Source organism: Ctenocephalides felis, unplaced genomic scaffold (assembly GCF_003426905.1).
Source record: "Ctenocephalides felis isolate EL2017-DRISC unplaced genomic scaffold, ASM342690v1 CF-g0.4_SCAFFOLD_01492, whole genome shotgun sequence".
Classification (NCBI taxonomy): Eukaryota; Metazoa; Arthropoda; class Insecta; order Siphonaptera; family Pulicidae; genus Ctenocephalides; species Ctenocephalides felis.
The window spans coordinates 27,798,376-27,816,913 of record NW_020537646.1 but is presented as its reverse complement, the minus strand read 5'-3'; the positions used below and the strand labels follow the sequence as shown (position 1 = coordinate 27,816,913).

The 18,538-nt window shown below is 28.9% G+C and overlaps 1 protein-coding gene across 1 annotated transcript in view; it reads left to right on the top strand.

The window, feature by feature from the left end:
* Positions 1–18,538, top strand: part of LOC113369956 (lymphoid-specific helicase-like) — a 945,337-nt gene that overhangs the window by 917,383 nt on the left and 9,416 nt on the right. The window contains exon 8 of the mRNA XM_026610584.1: positions 1,911–2,048. Coding sequence (XP_026466369.1) covers positions 1,911–2,048 — 138 coding nt within the window. The remainder of the gene's footprint in view (positions 1–1,910; positions 2,049–18,538) is intronic.

Below are 18,538 nucleotides of genomic sequence, written 5' to 3'. Positions count from 1 at the left end.
ACATTCTTGGCAGCATATTATTTATTCACTTTCATATTATTAACATATTTTGATCACATAATTGTGAATAATTTGAACATAAATTGTCTTTTAAACTAATAACCAAGTTAATCGTGTTCATAATCAAAATAATCATTTATAATTGATTACCCTAGTGGTAATATTTCCAAATATTCTAGATCATAGAGTATTATGATTATTTTGTCTATTTTGCATATATATTATTTCATATTTAGGATACATATTTTACTTTAAACGACTATTGATTTACACTTAAATATTTTTCAACTTCCCGTAGTTATAGTAATCGCAAAAAAAATCGTAAATGAAAATTTTTATATATCTTTACGTTACAAACCGTCTGAACATTTTGGCATACCTTAGAAAAAATGGATGTATGTGTGTGTGTGCGTGTATGTGTGTGTGCGGATACAAATTTTCGTCGACGATTTCGGGAACACGGATGATGCAATTTGAATAATTAAAAAAAAATCGATTCGTATTGATAAGGAGACGTTCCGATTGACGAAGGCAGGTCTAGCTGTTCTGAAGATATGGGGCAAAAAGTGATAGCGACAGTATTAATTTGTTATATTCCAACTTCACTACCAAGTTCCTCGTAAAAATATTAATTAAATATCGCAGTTCCCAAGTATCCCGAATGCGTATCTAACTTTAACTTCGTCCCAGTTATTACAAAGTGCATGTTTACAACTGTAAACGTTCAACTAATTTTAATACGGTTTCCGTAAGGCAGAGCGAACGCCTCCACTAAATATTATTAGACACATTCGCATACTTGGGATATCTTACGGCACATCTCGCGGTTATGAGTTCGACCGGCGAAGTTGCACTCGTATCGCGAGAATTTAAACGCGGAAACTTCAGTCGGAAAGTGGAAAACTTTGTTCGGATGAGACAAAAAAAAAAACAGAACGTAAAACTCCGAATTCGATATGTGTGCAGGGCGCATATGTCGGATGGGTTCATATTTTGGAGATATGTGGCTAATTTTTTCTGATTTGAATATATTGATGTACGTTGATCTTAATATTCAAAAATCACTAAAAGTTTATATATTCTGTAATCAAATATAATGAGTACTATAATATTTACTGGTCCAATTATTATTATAATAGATTATAAAAGCTTGTGAGGTGATATTGTACAATTTAAAATTGCTTGATTATAAATAATTATTCTATGCTTTATTAATCAATTTCCAAAACCTCCAATTAAAATTGGCATAACTATGAAAAAAATTATAATAAATGCATGAGCTGTTACAATTACATTAAAAATTTGATCGTCTCCAATTAATGACCCTGGTTGACCTAATTCTGTTCGAATTAATAATCTTAAAGAAGTCCCAATTATTCCTGATCATATACCGAAGATAAAGTATAATGTTCCAATATTTTTATGATTAGTAGAAAATAATCATTTTACGATAAGATGGCTGAATTTAGGTAATAAATTGTAAATTTATTTATGAGTAAAAACTCTCTTATCAGAATCGATAAACTTAGAGATTTAAAATATAACTAGGAATAATATATAAACTTATGTATATTCTTTTTATATATTATATATTTTTATGGAAAAGTGTTATTTGGCATTTATGCTATTTGGAGATTAGATTTTATGTTTTTTAAAAAATGTTCGACAGTCTTTCGACTATATGACTACGAACTTATTTTTCAACGATTATTCAACGAAAGAGAACAGGCGCCTAAATGTCTTGAATATTTTTTACATATTGAAGTAAATTTTTCGTCTATACAAAAAATTATCATAAAAGTGCACGTGTTTTATTGAACTATCACTATAGAAATGGAACCTTTAGTATATATTTTTGTTCCAGAATAGGAAAATCAATAACTATATTTGTTTTCTTTATTTATTTATAGTTGCTCCTATGATATGGATCCCTAATCAGCTGATAGGCGCGGGCGAAGGTCACACGGTTGTCTTGGAGTGTCATTCTGAAGCTTATCCGAAGTCCATAAACTATTGGACAAGGGAAAAAGGAGAAATTGTGCCTCAGGGTAAGTTATTTTTATCCTAGATTCTATTTATATATGCAATATATATATATATATATATATATATATATATATATAAATCGGCATATTATATTATCACTATGCCTATAAAATTATTTATATATATATAGATTTACATTTATTTGGATGAATACTGCATTTTACTACAAATTGTGAAAATGAAACAATCTTTACCCTAAAATTATTATATAATAGTCAATAATAAAAAAAAATATTTACTATAATTTGACAAATTCATCGAATAATGATAATATAATGTTTTCGGATTGAAATTGATTAAAATTCTTGAGGATCTCTTCTAGCTTTTTGAAAGATTGAAATTGATAAAATATGCGATGTGAAATTTTCAAACCTTTAAGCTAATAAAAAAGTAAGCGTTATATCAAGCGCATAATGACGATAAAAAATCATTCAGACTAAACTGATCTAGACAATCATAATCATTGAATTATCAATAGAAAGTTTTATCAATAGAAATAAAAAGTAATCAGAATGTATGGTGGATATGGTAAAACATCCTAACCAAGCTCCAATAATTTTTGTCGAGTAGCCAAAGATGTGTGAAGTCAATATTGCTATAAAATAACTGTTTCGATAATTCATTGCATTGTTTAATTTCGTTAGTTGTTTAATGTAAACATCAGAGTTGAGCATTAGGTTTGTAATAACAATTCAAAGTAGACAGTTCTATTTTAATCAATTTCAACTGGACGACCAGAATGTTTTTCATCTCTGAGTGAGAAATCACCAACTCCAATAACCAACAGAACGAAATTTGGCAACCAGCTTTGATACCGTCTTTTTTGAGGCTTCGTTACCATAAAATGCTCGTTACTGTTACTTTGCTGAAATAAAAAGTCAAAATATGATAAACATTTTCTATTTGACTATCCATCTTTCGAACGCTTAATGAAAACTACGCAATGGATAAAAAAAAACTATTTGTTACTGTTACTTTTACATAAGGTAATTTCGTTTGTCAGCAAACCTAAAAATCCAATTGGAACAATTTAAGCTGGAGATCGTACTTATGCCATTCTAATATAATAGTGATGATATATTTATTTTAAATTGTTACGATATAGTCGAAACAAGAGATTTTTAAAAATTATACGACTCTAATGTAGTATTGACAATCACGAAGTAATTGTAATATGTTGTGCTACCAAATTAAAAAGTTTCACTCCTAAGCTATGAACCATATTAAATTACAAAAATTTACAAATTTTTTCAATTTACTTTAGTTATAAATTCAAACATTGCTTCTGTTGGCAATTCATTAAATTTCGCATTGAACTTTGCATTGAATAATGCCTTTATTCAGTTGTAATAATACTTTCTAACTATATCATTGTTTTATAAATTAAATCGACTTTCTATTGATTTTATGCACATCCCATTATAAAAATAGTTCTGTACTACTTCTGGTTCCACCTTTTCATGATCAATTTTTTGTCGTGAAGCAAGGTCTGTAAATGTTACTGACATTTCTACTAAATATTACCATAATTCCCATCGATGATATTGGTAATCCATCAATAATGAATTTTGGCAAAAATTCCATGTAAATTTTTTAAAACCAAAATAATTGATGCAAGTGCTGTTGCTTAAAACTAATTTTACATAGAAAAAACATTAATATATGTCATTTCTCATACAAATATTCATAGCAGTTTCGTAATAAACGGAAATAATCCTGTCATTTATCACCATAAAGTACCATCATGAATGTCAATTACTGGTTCATCAATTTCCATTCCTGTTCTACACGTACTAACCACTCACAACGGGACTAAATCTATTTAAACCATATAACTTATTGAAAATTTTCCGGCTAATGAAAAGCATTGTATCTATCTATATATTGTGCACCATCTGTCTAAATCACTAACTCCCAAAACAATATTAATATTGTGTGCGTCTATGCGACGACTGTGCAGAAACTATTATTGCCAGAACTATAATTTCTGATGCGATTTGGTGCCGTATGTCAAACGTCATATTTGCGAGTGCATGCAGTGGTGCAGTCCATTGGGACCTCTGGCTCTGAACTAAAACTGATAGCTTCAGCTGCGATTGTGAAATGAATATCATCGTTGGCAAGAGTCATCGCATCGGGTAATGAAAGACGATGTTTTGGAAGAATCTTGTGGGGAAAGACCGAGTAACTCGTGGAATTGAAGTGAAATTGTCATACCTTTGAACTACTTGTGTTATTATATTATACATTTTCTTTGACCAACAATAGGAACCTAACACTGTCTTACCATCTCCAATTAATTCAGTTTGATGTAACAATGTCAGGAATGACTATTTTCACACGTAACAACTATTTCAGGTAAAACTTATATCACTACTGCTTCATATCAAGCTGTCCAAGATTGTTATCAAACTTAGAATTTTTAGATGGGAAAAACCTAGAAACTGGTTCAGTATCGAGGAAACAAGAATCGGACAACTATTATTACTCCAAAAGACTTAAGTTATAATTATACAATTTTGTATTTAACAACAAAGAGAAGAAAATGAGCTTTTATAAAGAAACATTTCTTTAACAATATCTCTTTTTTGAAAGCAACCCAATGGTTGGTCTTTCTATATTTGTTAAAATTTTCTATACTTTATATATAATTTTCTATATTGTTTTATATTTATATATTATGAGAATTCTTCTAATACTTATGATATTTAATTTGATGCACAATACCGAGGACGAGATATTTTCACTTGTAACGTAAAAACGTATGTCACTATAGCTTGATATCACGCTGTCTAAGATAGTTAATAAACATAGAATTTTTGGTTAGGTTAAGACTTAGAAACTGGTTTAGTTTCTAATCAGGAATTGATCTCAATCTGTTATCACTTTAAACTACTTCCAACGTTATAATTATTCAATTTTGTATTTAACAACAAACAATACTTAAAAGTTTTATGAAGTTTTGTGATGAAGCATCTCTTTAACAACATATCCTTTTTTTTTTTAACAAAGTAATCCAACAGTTGGACTTTCTATATTTGATAAAATATTATTGTGAGGATTTTTCTAATACTGATGATATATTAATTTAATTTGATGAGCAATGCGGGAAAAGAGCTGTTTTCACTTATAACGTGAAAACGTATGTTTTGATATCAAGTTGGCTAAGATGAGATTCAACTCTGCAATCATGTGGAACAAACTTAATTTAAATAGTATTCAAGTTTTCAAATATGGTTTTAATTATATATATATATATATATAATATATATATATATATATTTCTATAACTCCCCGAACGAGAAGTTTGTTTTCATCGAAACATCCGATTTGCTAATTTTATGTTTGCTCAACGTTTCATGCTATTTTGAATCGAATGAGATCAAATTTGGAAAAACTATTTGTGTGTGTATGTATGTATGTATGTATGTGAGCCGTTGTTTCATTACAGTTTTATTAGTAGAATTTCTCTAATACTGATCATATATTTTTAATTGGAAATATTTTGAACTATATCTTAAAGTGGAAATTTAAATTACTACTTCTTGATATCAGACAGTCCAAAGTGGGTATCGAAACTGGAATCACATCAAAGCTCTTAACACAGAACCATAGAAAAGCCGGTTCAAAAACTTGGTGAAAAAATTTATACAAGTCAGGCGTAATAAAATTATTGCGTTTAAAAAAGAACTATATTTAGCAAAACATTTTTGGGTCTTCACATTATCCATATTATATAGTACTATATACCAATATCTGTAGAATTTAAAAAATCGATGTTTGATGTCAGATTTCTCAGTATGCGATGAATAAAAATGTTAAGTTTACAAACGACGAAAAATATATTTGAAAATATTTTCAGAAGGTAAATTTATTAAAATAATTTTAAACTCTTGATGGTTGAAATCTATTATGGCTAATATTATGGATGCCATATTATTTGTTTCGTTTATCACATTTTATTAAACAAAACTTTATACTATTTATTTTACCGTAATTATGATGGGTAATCTCATATATAAAATGATCAATTTTTTCGTTAGTCGCAGAATGGTAGTATTTCTTGTAGAACACTTTAATATTTTTAAAGGTAAAGATGGATAGAAAATCCGTCTATCTGGCAATATAAAAACTTGTAATAGATAAATGTATAAAACTAGAAAAAACTAGAATTATTTTTTTATTTATATATTGTATAAATTATAAACAAACCTAAAATAAACCTTCAACATTTTTTATGGCGAGAGCTATGTCAAATTCAACATACGAATATATATATATATATATATGTGTATATATATATGTATATATATATATATATATATATATATATATATATATATAAACATTGTATAGTCAATGCACAACTATAACTTATTTGATAGTTCTAATGATAACAGCATAGGCGGCCTTCTCTCCGGAGACGCGAGTAATTAATAATTAAATATTATATAATATTTATTTAAATAGAAATTGTTTGTGTATATTTTTATATACAAATTTTTAAATGTTTAATGCCAATATTTGAACCATTGCGATGAATTTCCGCATAATTCAGGAAACACTCATTTCTTTGTATCGGATATTCCTCTTCATTTATGCGTTTACTCCGCGCTGATCCCGGATCCGTGCGCGGCTTAACCCACAAAACGATCAAAATAACGGCCTAACAAATTGGTATGGAAAAAAGTAAAATCTAGTAGGCTTTTCTGCATCCACTGTTGTGAAAGCGCGAATGAATAACATAAACTGAAATCAATTTTATTATCTTTATTTTATAATAGACTACGATGGAAATATAACTGGTGTAAATTTCATTCATGCGGTACAAATTTTTTACAAAAAGTGCAATATTAATTTATGATAAATTATTATAGGGTAGGGGCGCCGTACAAAGGTCGAATTTGATTTCTAGCAATTATAATGTGAAAACTAAATGGAGTACATTATAGCAAATAAAAACATATCAAACAATTTTCAGTAAAACTCCCAGCTAATTCATCAATATAAAATATTTTCTTAATTAATTAACTTCCCGTAGGGTAAGTTATTGTAATCGTCCAAAAATCGAAATTGAAATTTTTTACATTTCTCGACGTTTTGAAGGTTTCTGAACATTTTGGCATACCTCAGAAAAAATGTGTGTGTGTGTATGTATGTATGGATTCAATTTTTCGTTCACGTTTTCGGGTGCACGGATCAATCGATTTGAATGGTTCAAAAAACATTCGATTTCTATTGATAGGTAGATGTGCTGATTTGTTTTTGACAAAGGCAGGTCCCGCCGTTTTGGAGATACGGAGCAAATAGTGCAGAGAATAGAAATCGAGTTTTTCAGAGATCGGAGCGTCCGATTTGAATGATCCAAAAAACATTCCATTCGTAATGACGTAATGAAGGGGTGATTAATTTGTGGCAAAAGCAGGTCCAAGTGTTTTGGAGATACAGAGCTAAATGTGCAAAAAATGGCAGTTTTTGAGAGAACTAAGCGTCCGATTTAAATGATTCAAAGAACTTTCTGCTTGTTTTAAAAAAAAAAAATTTAATTTTTTTTTTGTATATAAAAAATAGTTCTGATTTTAATTGTACAAATATTTTTAACTTTGTAATTCAGTTTATATAATTCTTATAAATATTAGACAATGTTACAATATTTATTTATAATAATCTATTTGAAAATATTACGCCAACGTTACGGTACGGAAAGTTCCAGCAATTTGCTTTAAGGCACAATGCCACACACACCACTAGCTTTCAATATTTTGTCATCTGGCCCTTCATACCTCATATGTAATGTGTAATGGTACAGCCAGGAGTCAAAAAGATCCAACTTTTTATTTCTCATTTTAAAGAGGTTTTACGAAAATAATAGCTACATTATTGAATCAATACGATGCAGTTTAAATATTAGATTAAACTACAAAAATTATAATTGAAGTATATATTTATAAACAAAAGATGTTTACCAAATCTTACTACAATCACAAATTTGCTTTTATAGGTATTTATGTTTAATTTATGATAATTATACTCATTGTTACTTGAAATACAATCATTACAAGCAACATTAATGCAACTTCTATTTAAAATTCATACTTCATGGTAACAAAAAATCGCTCTCCATGCAACCTTGGTATGGACTTCGTCAAAAGAATGCATCATTAGAGTTGGAATAACTTTAATTTTAAATTGCCTCTTTTCAACTTATTTTACTTTTTTATTTGCTATTTGTTTTGTATAAATCTTGCCAGTGTAAAGGTTCAGGTTTAGACGTTACATAAAAATATTATTAAATTTAAATTAAATATTAAAAATGACAATATACTTTATAAAATAATTGATTAACGTAAACTTTGATAGCACTGCTCGAAACGAAGCAAACTAACAACGAAAGAACAACTTTTGTCCAAAATTTAAAAATGTGGTCGTTTATCTCCTGATGGTCACACGATTTAAGGTGATGGCTTCTTACACATCTTGTACTTTCTACTTTAAAAAATGCCTTTGGTGGACCTTTTTACCCCCGGACCTTTAAGCCCCGCCCAGCCCTATATTCATTGGAAAATTACCTAACATTTGAAGATTTAATTAGTGTTCAAGCATATTTCGATTATCAACTTTTCTCTAATGTAATTCATTTAGTGTTCATTTCTAAATTCCAAAGTTCCAAAAATTTCCAGTAAGAAGCAATATTATATACCAACTACTATTTAATATGTGTTAATGAAAAAGGTCACCAAAACAACTAGGATAAAGATACAGGCAGTGTAGTCCTTCGGCCGAGGCGTTTGATCGTTAACCTTTTGCTAGGTAAAGGTTAGGCACTAAAAATGTGTTGCGCTACCTTATTATTATGAACGAATGATAAAATTCATATGGAAAGCAAATTGTATAGTTTACGGTCAATTAAACTGGTTCGTCCAAATAGGGTATATGTTTTTGTGTTTTTATAGACCTTTAAGAAGCTAAAGTAGATATACGCGAAACCAATGTAATAACAGGATTTAAAATTCAACTTGTTTGTTTTCACACATTTTCTGATACATGTTTTGATTGTAGCATATTTTCTATTTTTATCATTTATCAGTGACACAATTTATTTAATTAATCTCTTGTAACTTAATTAACTTTTCGTAGGGTAAGTTATAATAATAGCAAAAAAATCGAAAATGAAATTTTTCATATATCTTTACGTTTCAGGGGTTTCTGAATATTTTGGCATACCTTAGAAAAAATGAAAGTATGTGTGTGCGTGTGTGTATGTGTGTGCGGATACAAATTTTTGTCGACGATTTCGGGAACACGGATGAAGCGATTTAAATAATTCAACAAACATCCGATTCGTATTGATAAGGAGGCTTGCTGATTAGTTTTTAGCGAAGGCAGGTCTAGCCGTTCCGAAGATATGGAGCAAAAAAACCGTAACTCAGTTTTCAAGAGAACGGAGCGTTTGATTTGAATAATTCGAAAAACATTTTACTTGTATTAACAAGATGAAGAACTGATCAAATTTTAATGAAGGCAGGTCTAGCGGTTTCGGTAAAAAAAGTAAAAAAAAAGCCATTTGGCGGTCAAAAATGATCATTAGACATATGCACAACAAATTATCAGATATTTTATAGAGATTTTTACAATAAGTATAAATTTTGTTTACATTCCTATGGGTTCCGTACCAATGTTTATCCGTTAGACAGCGACACGGCGCTTAGGCGCTTTGACCTTTCGTCTCTATGCAGTTAAAGCAGTACGATTGCTTTGAAAAAAAGTTCAGAATTTCCAAAATATTTCAAAATAAATTTTTCTTCAAAAAGTCTTTTTTTTCAAATAAAAGAAAAATTTTGTTAAAAATTTATAGTTTCTCAAAAATCTGATTTTTTCAGAGTATTTTTTTTCTTTCAAAAATGTTTAAATGTTTAAAATCTTTAAAAAAAATAATTATTGGTACGTGAAGTTCCAGAATTTGCCTTAAGGCACGATGCCATGCACCCTACTAGTTTATTATTTTTGTTGGTATAGGTACAGTTGGCTTTTCTCACCACACCCAACATAAGCTTTTATGGTGATTATATGAAAAAAAATACTATTGAATCTACACACAACATAAAATTAACATATATCTTATAAAACTATTTAATAACGTAAACCTAAAAATTATATCAAGGTATCGTAATCTAACCAATAGTGTTGGAATCTAGATACAAATTTCTGGATGAATAACAATATCTGAAAAAATGCATTGAGCATTTACACAAATTAGTATGTACTAATAATCATTTTTGTTTTTATGACTTTTACTATTTCAAATAATTCTATTCTCATCTCACGTTCTTTGATGTATGAACAAGTAGCTATTTTTGTATACATAAAACCGTGAGCCAATTATGTATCCGTATAACAAGAGAATGAAGCGAAATATAATATCCAAATAAACGGCGAGAAAAATCCCTTTGGGCAAAATAATAAAATATAAAACGCGAAAATAACACCAAAAAACTGCTTCATATGTAATGGCATTATACACAGGCAACAATGCGCAACAGAACGAGATATATATTTTTTTCTATAAGCCGAAAAGATATTTTTGTGAGTGTTTTACTTAAGCTTACGAAGTTGATTTTTTATGAGGTTTTAATATTAGATTTGCATTGAGTAATAAATTAAATCATTTCTAATATTTTCACATATATTTGTATATGTGAAAATACTAAGTGCAATCAGCTTTGTTTATACATACTCGTCATTTTAAACATCTAAAGCTCTACGTATTTTTGAGTACAGTTTTTAGTGAATATACAAAATGATTTTTAGTGAGTGTTTAATTTAGAAATAAATCAATTTTGAAATTTCCGAAGAAAGAGATAACTTATATCCGAAACTTAGAATAAGGTAAACGAGAAATTGAACATTTTTCATAGAACAAGCAAGAATTCGAAACCGTTTTTTAGGTTATAAACCGATTTTTACATATTTTGAATGTTTTAATGTCTACACACTACATATATTTCTCAACGTAATTTAGTCACTTTTTATTATTCCACAAATATTTCACATTCTTCAAGAAATCTCTTGATCAAACTATGATAACATGAATGCAGATATATTTTCAAATATGGAATTTAGCTTTTATTTTTTGAAACAATATGCAAGTTGCATGATAAAATCTCTATATGAATCATATATGCATCTATAGTCCAAATATTTTCACACAGAGATATAGTTTGTCCATCTATCCCTAAAGGACCGCATTATGCCGAAAGATATTAAAAAAGTTCAAGTTTCAATTTATTTTTGATCTCAGTAACTTGAGATATTAAAAATTGTGTCAATCTTTATGGCGAACAAATTGAATTATTTTAGTTAAGGTTTACTTATGGTTCAGTAAAAATGATATTCTATCATGAAGATATGAGCATTGTAAATTATCTCAAACTATTAATTATAAAATGTTAATTATAAAACTATATAATTATAAATGTATTAATTATAAAACTATAAATTATGTTTATTTAGAAGTAATTATTTATAATAAATAAATTTTATGGACTTAAAATAGCACTGACCCAAATACTTTATGTTCTATCGATTATTTTTGTTAATAAGTTAATAAGATTCGTTGCCGATTCAATACTGTTTCCTATTTTTTCAACAAATAAAATGCAAATAAAAATATATAAAACATTTATCAATCTTGTTATAAAAATATTTGAATACAAAACTTTTTAATATTTTGTAAAACCAAAAAAATATTCTGGAGTATTATTTTCCGGGAGTTAAAATCCGGCAATCACATAAAAAATTGCATTAAGCCTTCGCAAAAATAATAAAACACGTATTTCAATCTAAAATAATGTTGAATTTTATAGGCAGATTGATGATTAAATGAAAGCATTGCAAATCAAATTATAATACTATTTATGCTGTTGAGTATAGTATTTGTATAGAAATAATATTTTGTATAAATAAAAAATTATTCGTAAAGCAAATAGGGCGTAGATTTAAAATCGACCAGTCAATAAATTAAATTACTTGTGTTATGATTTATATCATAACAATTGTATAATTTTATACCGTATTTATTTATACAAATGGTTTCTGTTAAATTAAACTTTGAAGCGAATGGAATTAAAAAACGATACGTATAAAAATCGAAAATTAATTATCGATGTAATCGGGGGTAAAAAGAAACCCTCCGAGGGTAAAAAGAAACCTTCCGATGTCTCAAAAACAAGTTATTAATTTTTTAACAATATTTGAAAGTAGAGGGGGTAAAAGATGTATAACCAGCCATCACCTTCATTAATATCGCAAGATGAACTGAATTGTTTGAAAATTCATATTAAAATTAATTTCTTTCGTTAGTTTTTTTGGTTGTGAGCACTGTTGTTTAGTTTACGAGACCTTAATCTAATTTTAGCTATAGAAACGTTATTTGATTGTTTTATAAGATATATTGTTGATTTTATGTTAGATTCAACATTTTTTATGTAACCTCTATAAAAGCTCATACGTGAGTGGGGTAAAAAGAACAACTGAATCTTTACCCTAGCAAAAGTGTAAATAATGAAATTAGAGTAAATACAAATGCAAATTAAGGAAAAAGCATTTTTACAACAGATACATTAAATAAATAGTTACTCCAATTTGTGCTGATAATTAATTCTGACAAAATAATAGATCAAGGTTTTATACATTGTCAACTCTGTAACAAATGTACCCATAAAATTTATATTTTGCATTGGTTGAATAACGTAGGTAATATTCTGTAAAATCCCTATAAAATTAAAAATAAGATATTGGACCTGTTTACCAACAACAGGTCAACAAGAAAAAAAAAACATTTATGAAATGATGAATTATCTGAGAGTTTTGCTGAACATAGTCAGATAAATGTTTGTTTGATATGTGTTCTCACGACGTTTCGGAACTAGATATGTTGCTTCATCAAGTTTTTTTCTATCAAGAAATAAAACATTTTGTAACTGTATTATTGAATAGTTTAGTAAAAACAGTATGACAAAAAACTTTCAAATAAATGCATATTGTATTTTTCGTAAGTAATTTTAGATATTGTATGTAGAAATTTAAAAACCATTGTGAATTGAGAAACTAAATTAAATGATTTTAATCTATAAAATCATATAAGTTTATATAAACTTTAATTTATATAAGTTCTTGTTAAAAGCACTTCTAAATTGACTTATTATTTGAAATATAATATTTACAAAACATACGTAATCCATTCATTGAAAATTTTCATCATGATGTTCTTATCTTACCATTTGTTGTGATAAAATTGGTTTGTTTTTCACAATATATTTGTTTAAAGTTAAATTTGACTCTTACTCCCTGCTTATTTTGAAAAAGTAAATGTGTTCAAATATTTGTGAATTTGTGTATGTGAACAAGTAGTGTATCGATATTTTTATTTTCATATACTAATACACTTCGCGTGTCAACGAGCGCACTCATGTGGTCGCCAGGTCGAGCCCTCGCTCTGGAAACCTGACATCAGGCAGCAGCGACGTCTATTTGCACTTGAAAATAGACATCAAAATAACTCCTAATTAAAAATAAGTCCATTTTGGACAAAGCGATGTGAAATGGCAATGAAAAATGTTTCACACGTTACTTCCCTGAATCGAGTTAGAGTTCAACTCAGCTCAAGGATCTGCTCTAGACAATACTTCCCATTATACAAAAGCAAATTGATCTATTATGAGCCATGAGAAAATATATAGTTATATACTATATTTAGATATCTCATGGTCTGTGTTAAAAACATATAAAAACTATCAATCCTTTATTTTACTGCAACTATCGCAGCAATAACTCTTTCTCGTAAATCCGATCACGTTTTCGAATTTGCCGAAAATCGCCACGTCTGTGTTTATCCCTAAACAAACATTTATTCATGCATAGATATCATTACTCGAGCAAATCCCGGTCGATGTGCGTTATTCAGCAATAATGGATTTGTGATACCTCTCACACGCCGTCGGAAATCGAAAGGCTCATTTTCGAAAACAAGATTATTTGAGAAGTCAAAACACGAATTGCATTATATAGTTTGCCACGGTAAATATGTATTAGCGGGCGCCATAAGAATCACGATGCCTATGTTTATAAATGATGAAAGTGATCTCGGCTCGAGCTTCGAAAATGGAAAAGCTATTTTCGTGTTGCCCCTTTAAAATCCAATTTTGCTATTATGTGTGGCGGCATCGTATAACATCGAACACGTCGCTGGATATTTAGTGTGATAAAATTTGACACATGTGCGATGCGGTATATCCGAAAAATTGAACACGCTTGCATATCAGGTCGGTTTCGGAAAATTACTTGGTGTGAAAAAGATTTATTCAAATTTGTTATATTTCAAGCATAGTCTTAGTTATTAATGATTTGAATCTTCTCACATTCGTGCAATTTGAAATTAATTAGTGTACCATTTATATTTTCAGAGATCTAGCAATACTGCTGATATTTAATGATTTTACATGATAGTGTTTTAACAACAATCAGAACCATTCCGAATATTCTATGAGGTGTTGCAATATATTTTGTTACTACTTAATTTTATTATAAGATAATCAAATCCTTACCTTTTGTGTTCAAATTTTTAGTTCTCATTTTCTAAATCTAAACTACAAAAATTTAATGATTGATCTTGAACTTTATTGAGTGTAATTGCAAAATTTCCAATCAAATAAGAAATTGCAGTGTTTTTTTTATTTAAGTGATATATATGCCGGGATTATGGGCATTTGAGGAATCATCGCCTTTGAAATGCACCTTAAAATCTTTGACGACATGTCAAAGCGCGTAAGCGCCGCGTCGGCGGCTAACGGATAAACATTGGTACGGAACCCATAGGAATGTAAACAAGATTTATACTTATTGTTAAAATCTCTATAAAATTTGATAATTTGATGTGCATATGTTTAATGATCATTTTTGACCGCCAAATGGCATTTTTTTACTTTTTTCACTAGATCTCTTCTGAAACCGCTAGAACTGCCTTCATAAAAAATTAATCAATTTTTTATCTTGTCAATACAAGTAAAATGTTTTTTTAAATTATTACAATCGGACGCTCCGTTTTCTTAAAAACTGAGTTACCGTTTTTTGCACTTTTTGCCCCGTATCTTCGGAACGGCTAGACCTGCCTCCGCCAAAAACTAATCAGCACGTCTCCTTATCAATACGAATCGAAGGTTTTTTAAATTATTCAAATTGCTTCATCCGTGTTCCCGAAATCGTCGACTAAAATTTGTATCCGCACACACACACATACACACACACATACATCAATTTTTTTAAGGTATGCCAAAATGTTCAGAAACCTCTGAAACGTAAAGATATATAAAAATTTTCGTATTCGATTTTTTTGCGATTACTATAACTTGCCCTACGGAAACTATTATATAAAGTGAAATAAAAATAAAATGATTATACGATAATAATAAGAATACTAGATAAAATTTCGATAATTATTATTAATTAAAATTAAAGGTTTTCCATTATTATTCAGTTTTATCTACAATCAAGGTATTTATTATAAGATTAATATATTACAACCTACTTCATACATTGTCCAGAAAATTTGAATTACAATGAAACAAATAAATGGAATGGAAAAAATCAAATTCTATTTATAATTCTTTTATACACGTAGGCCGCCTTATCACAATTAAATTAATCACACATAATTAAATTATATTCTTTATAATATCTAAAAATATCATACAATCTTATTCATTGTCGAAAAATGTGAATAAATTGAACAGCGGAAAAATTAATTTTTATTATCCGGCCGCTTTTAAATATTTCTCAATAAAAGTTCAAATGCGATTTTGCGATGTCGAGGGTGTCGCCATAAAACTGCGACCTTTATTATCCAATTTCAATTTCGAAGGGCATATATTTTTATCCTAAATTAAAAAAAGTTGTCTACAGCATTCATTTTCGTTTTTATATACTTCTATTGATATACGTTGGAAATATAAATATGTTTAGAAAAACATGCTTTTATTGTAGAAATTACTATACATATACTATTTTGTTATATTAAGTTTATAGAAATCAATAAATAATTTTTTGTACATTGAATATTCATTTGCAAATCTTAAAAAATTCATACGATAATGTCTGGTTTGAATTGGATTTTGATATGTATGTACATAGATTTTCATATGAATACGAAAGGAAGCTTATGTTTTCGTCAGAATATCCGTCTTATTCATGGAACAAAGTATTGATTACATTTTTTTAAAAGGTAGGTTGAGCGATTTCGGCGTTTTGTTGAAAAAAGTAAAAATTTGACATTTTGTGGTCTGAAATGGTTAATAAAAATCATTATTATTGATTTATATACATGTAGAAATATTGATACATAGATGACAGGTAGCTAGTTGAACAGGTAGATAGGTAGATAAATAGACAAATTGGATGATAGGCATGTAGACAAGTAGACAGGTAGGCAGGTTAACAGATTAACAGAAAGAAATGTGGGCAGGTAAAAATGTAGAACTGGAAGAAATGTAGACCGGAAGAAACGTAGACTGGAAGAAACGTAGACTGGAAGAAACGAAGACTGGAAGAAACGTAGACTGGAAGAAACGAAGACTGGAAGAAACGTAGACTGGAAGAAACGTAGACTGGAAGAAACGTAGACTGGAAGAAACGTAGACCGGACGAAACGTAGACTGGACGAAACGTAGACCGGACGAAACGTAGACCGGAAGAAATGTAGACCGGAAGAAATGTAGACCGAAAGAAATGTAGACCGGAAGAAACGTAGACTGGAAAAAATGTAGACTGGAAAAAATGTAGACTGGAAAAAATGTAGACTGGAAGGAATGTAGACAGGAAGAAATGTAGGCAGGTAGAAATTTAGACAGGGAGACAGGTAAATGAGTAGACGGATAGGCAGATACAAAAGTAGATAACTTAAACATGTAGTTACTTAAACAGATAAAAAAGTAATATGTTAGACAGGTATATACAAATCGAATATTTATTGGTTAAAATGATTAATTACTTATCGATCCACGCAAATTGCCTTAGGGCAAAACGCCACTAACACTTAGTTTGATAACTATTTTGACAATGAACCATTCTATTAGATCTATTCTAACGTTTATATAGCAAATATCATCAAAACAAAAAATATATTGCTGTGCATTATTTTTACATGATTCTTCAATTTAATAAAATCTATAGATGATCGTCTTATTTGAGCATGAAATATATTTTTGGTATCTAAAAAAATTTAGTCAAAGTGATAGAGTAATCAATATGTAGTTTAAAATGAATATTTAAAGAGACAAGAATTTAAAATAGAGTGAATAACTACAAAATGAAATTTGTATAAATATAAATAATTGAAATGTGTTTAATGTATATATTTGAAAATGAACCTAAATAGAGAGCTCAGTCTCAAAAACATTTAAGCATACTGTACTTCATTATAAAAATTTAACAAAAATAATACAGTTATCATCCTTTGCGTGATTTCTTCCTTCTTCAGAAAGAATAAAACCTTGTGCATTTTACTTTAGTAAATATTCCCTATTAATCTTACGTTTAGAACTACTCGTTGGCAAATCACTGACAGGAATAAATTAATTTCTGTTGTGTATTTGACGCAAATTTACTTTAGATCTAAATGTTATTTAAAATTCAATTATTCTTTGTAAACAAGGAAATGATTGAAAATTTATAAACAGTGTGTTCATTCAATTTACGTAGTTGTAAACATTGCAATTTCTTGCGCTTTAATTTTTCTCTGTTCTTTTCTGCTTTCGCTGATATCACATCAACTCCGCGATACAAAGAGCAATACGTCAGAGGATATAAAAAAGTAACAACGTATAAAACGAAAAATAAAACTGTGAACAAAAATGAAAAAATCCGTACCCCGACTTCATTCACACGACATTTAGCGAGTTAACACAGTGTATGTAATATTGTGCATATGTAAATTTCGTACAGGACGCATACAGCATGAAATGTATGTGAGAAAGATGGGAAAAAATTAAAAAAATGTTGCCGCTTTTTACAGCCACGCGAACTGAATCGCTTGATGTTTTAATTACGTACATATCCCAGTTTTTTATAATATCTTGTTTGTATCTCTGCGTATGGAGTAGGAAGTTATGTATGGTATTGCACCTACAGAGATGTCCATGGCATATTAATTGGATGTGGTGGACTGCCATTTTTCAGTATTCATATAAAAAACTCTAGTGTGTGATTATACATATAGGATATTCCCATCGATGAATGTTATGTTTTTAATACACTGGAACTAATTTTGTTTTATTTTGAAAATAATTTGAAAGTCTTCAAATTAAATTCAGCTACCAATGTCTACTATATATATATATATATATATATATATTAATTGTTTAATATGAACAAAACAGCACTCAGATTTGTTTAACACAACTTTATTTTATGATTACAGACGTTTCGAGACCATGGTGTGTCT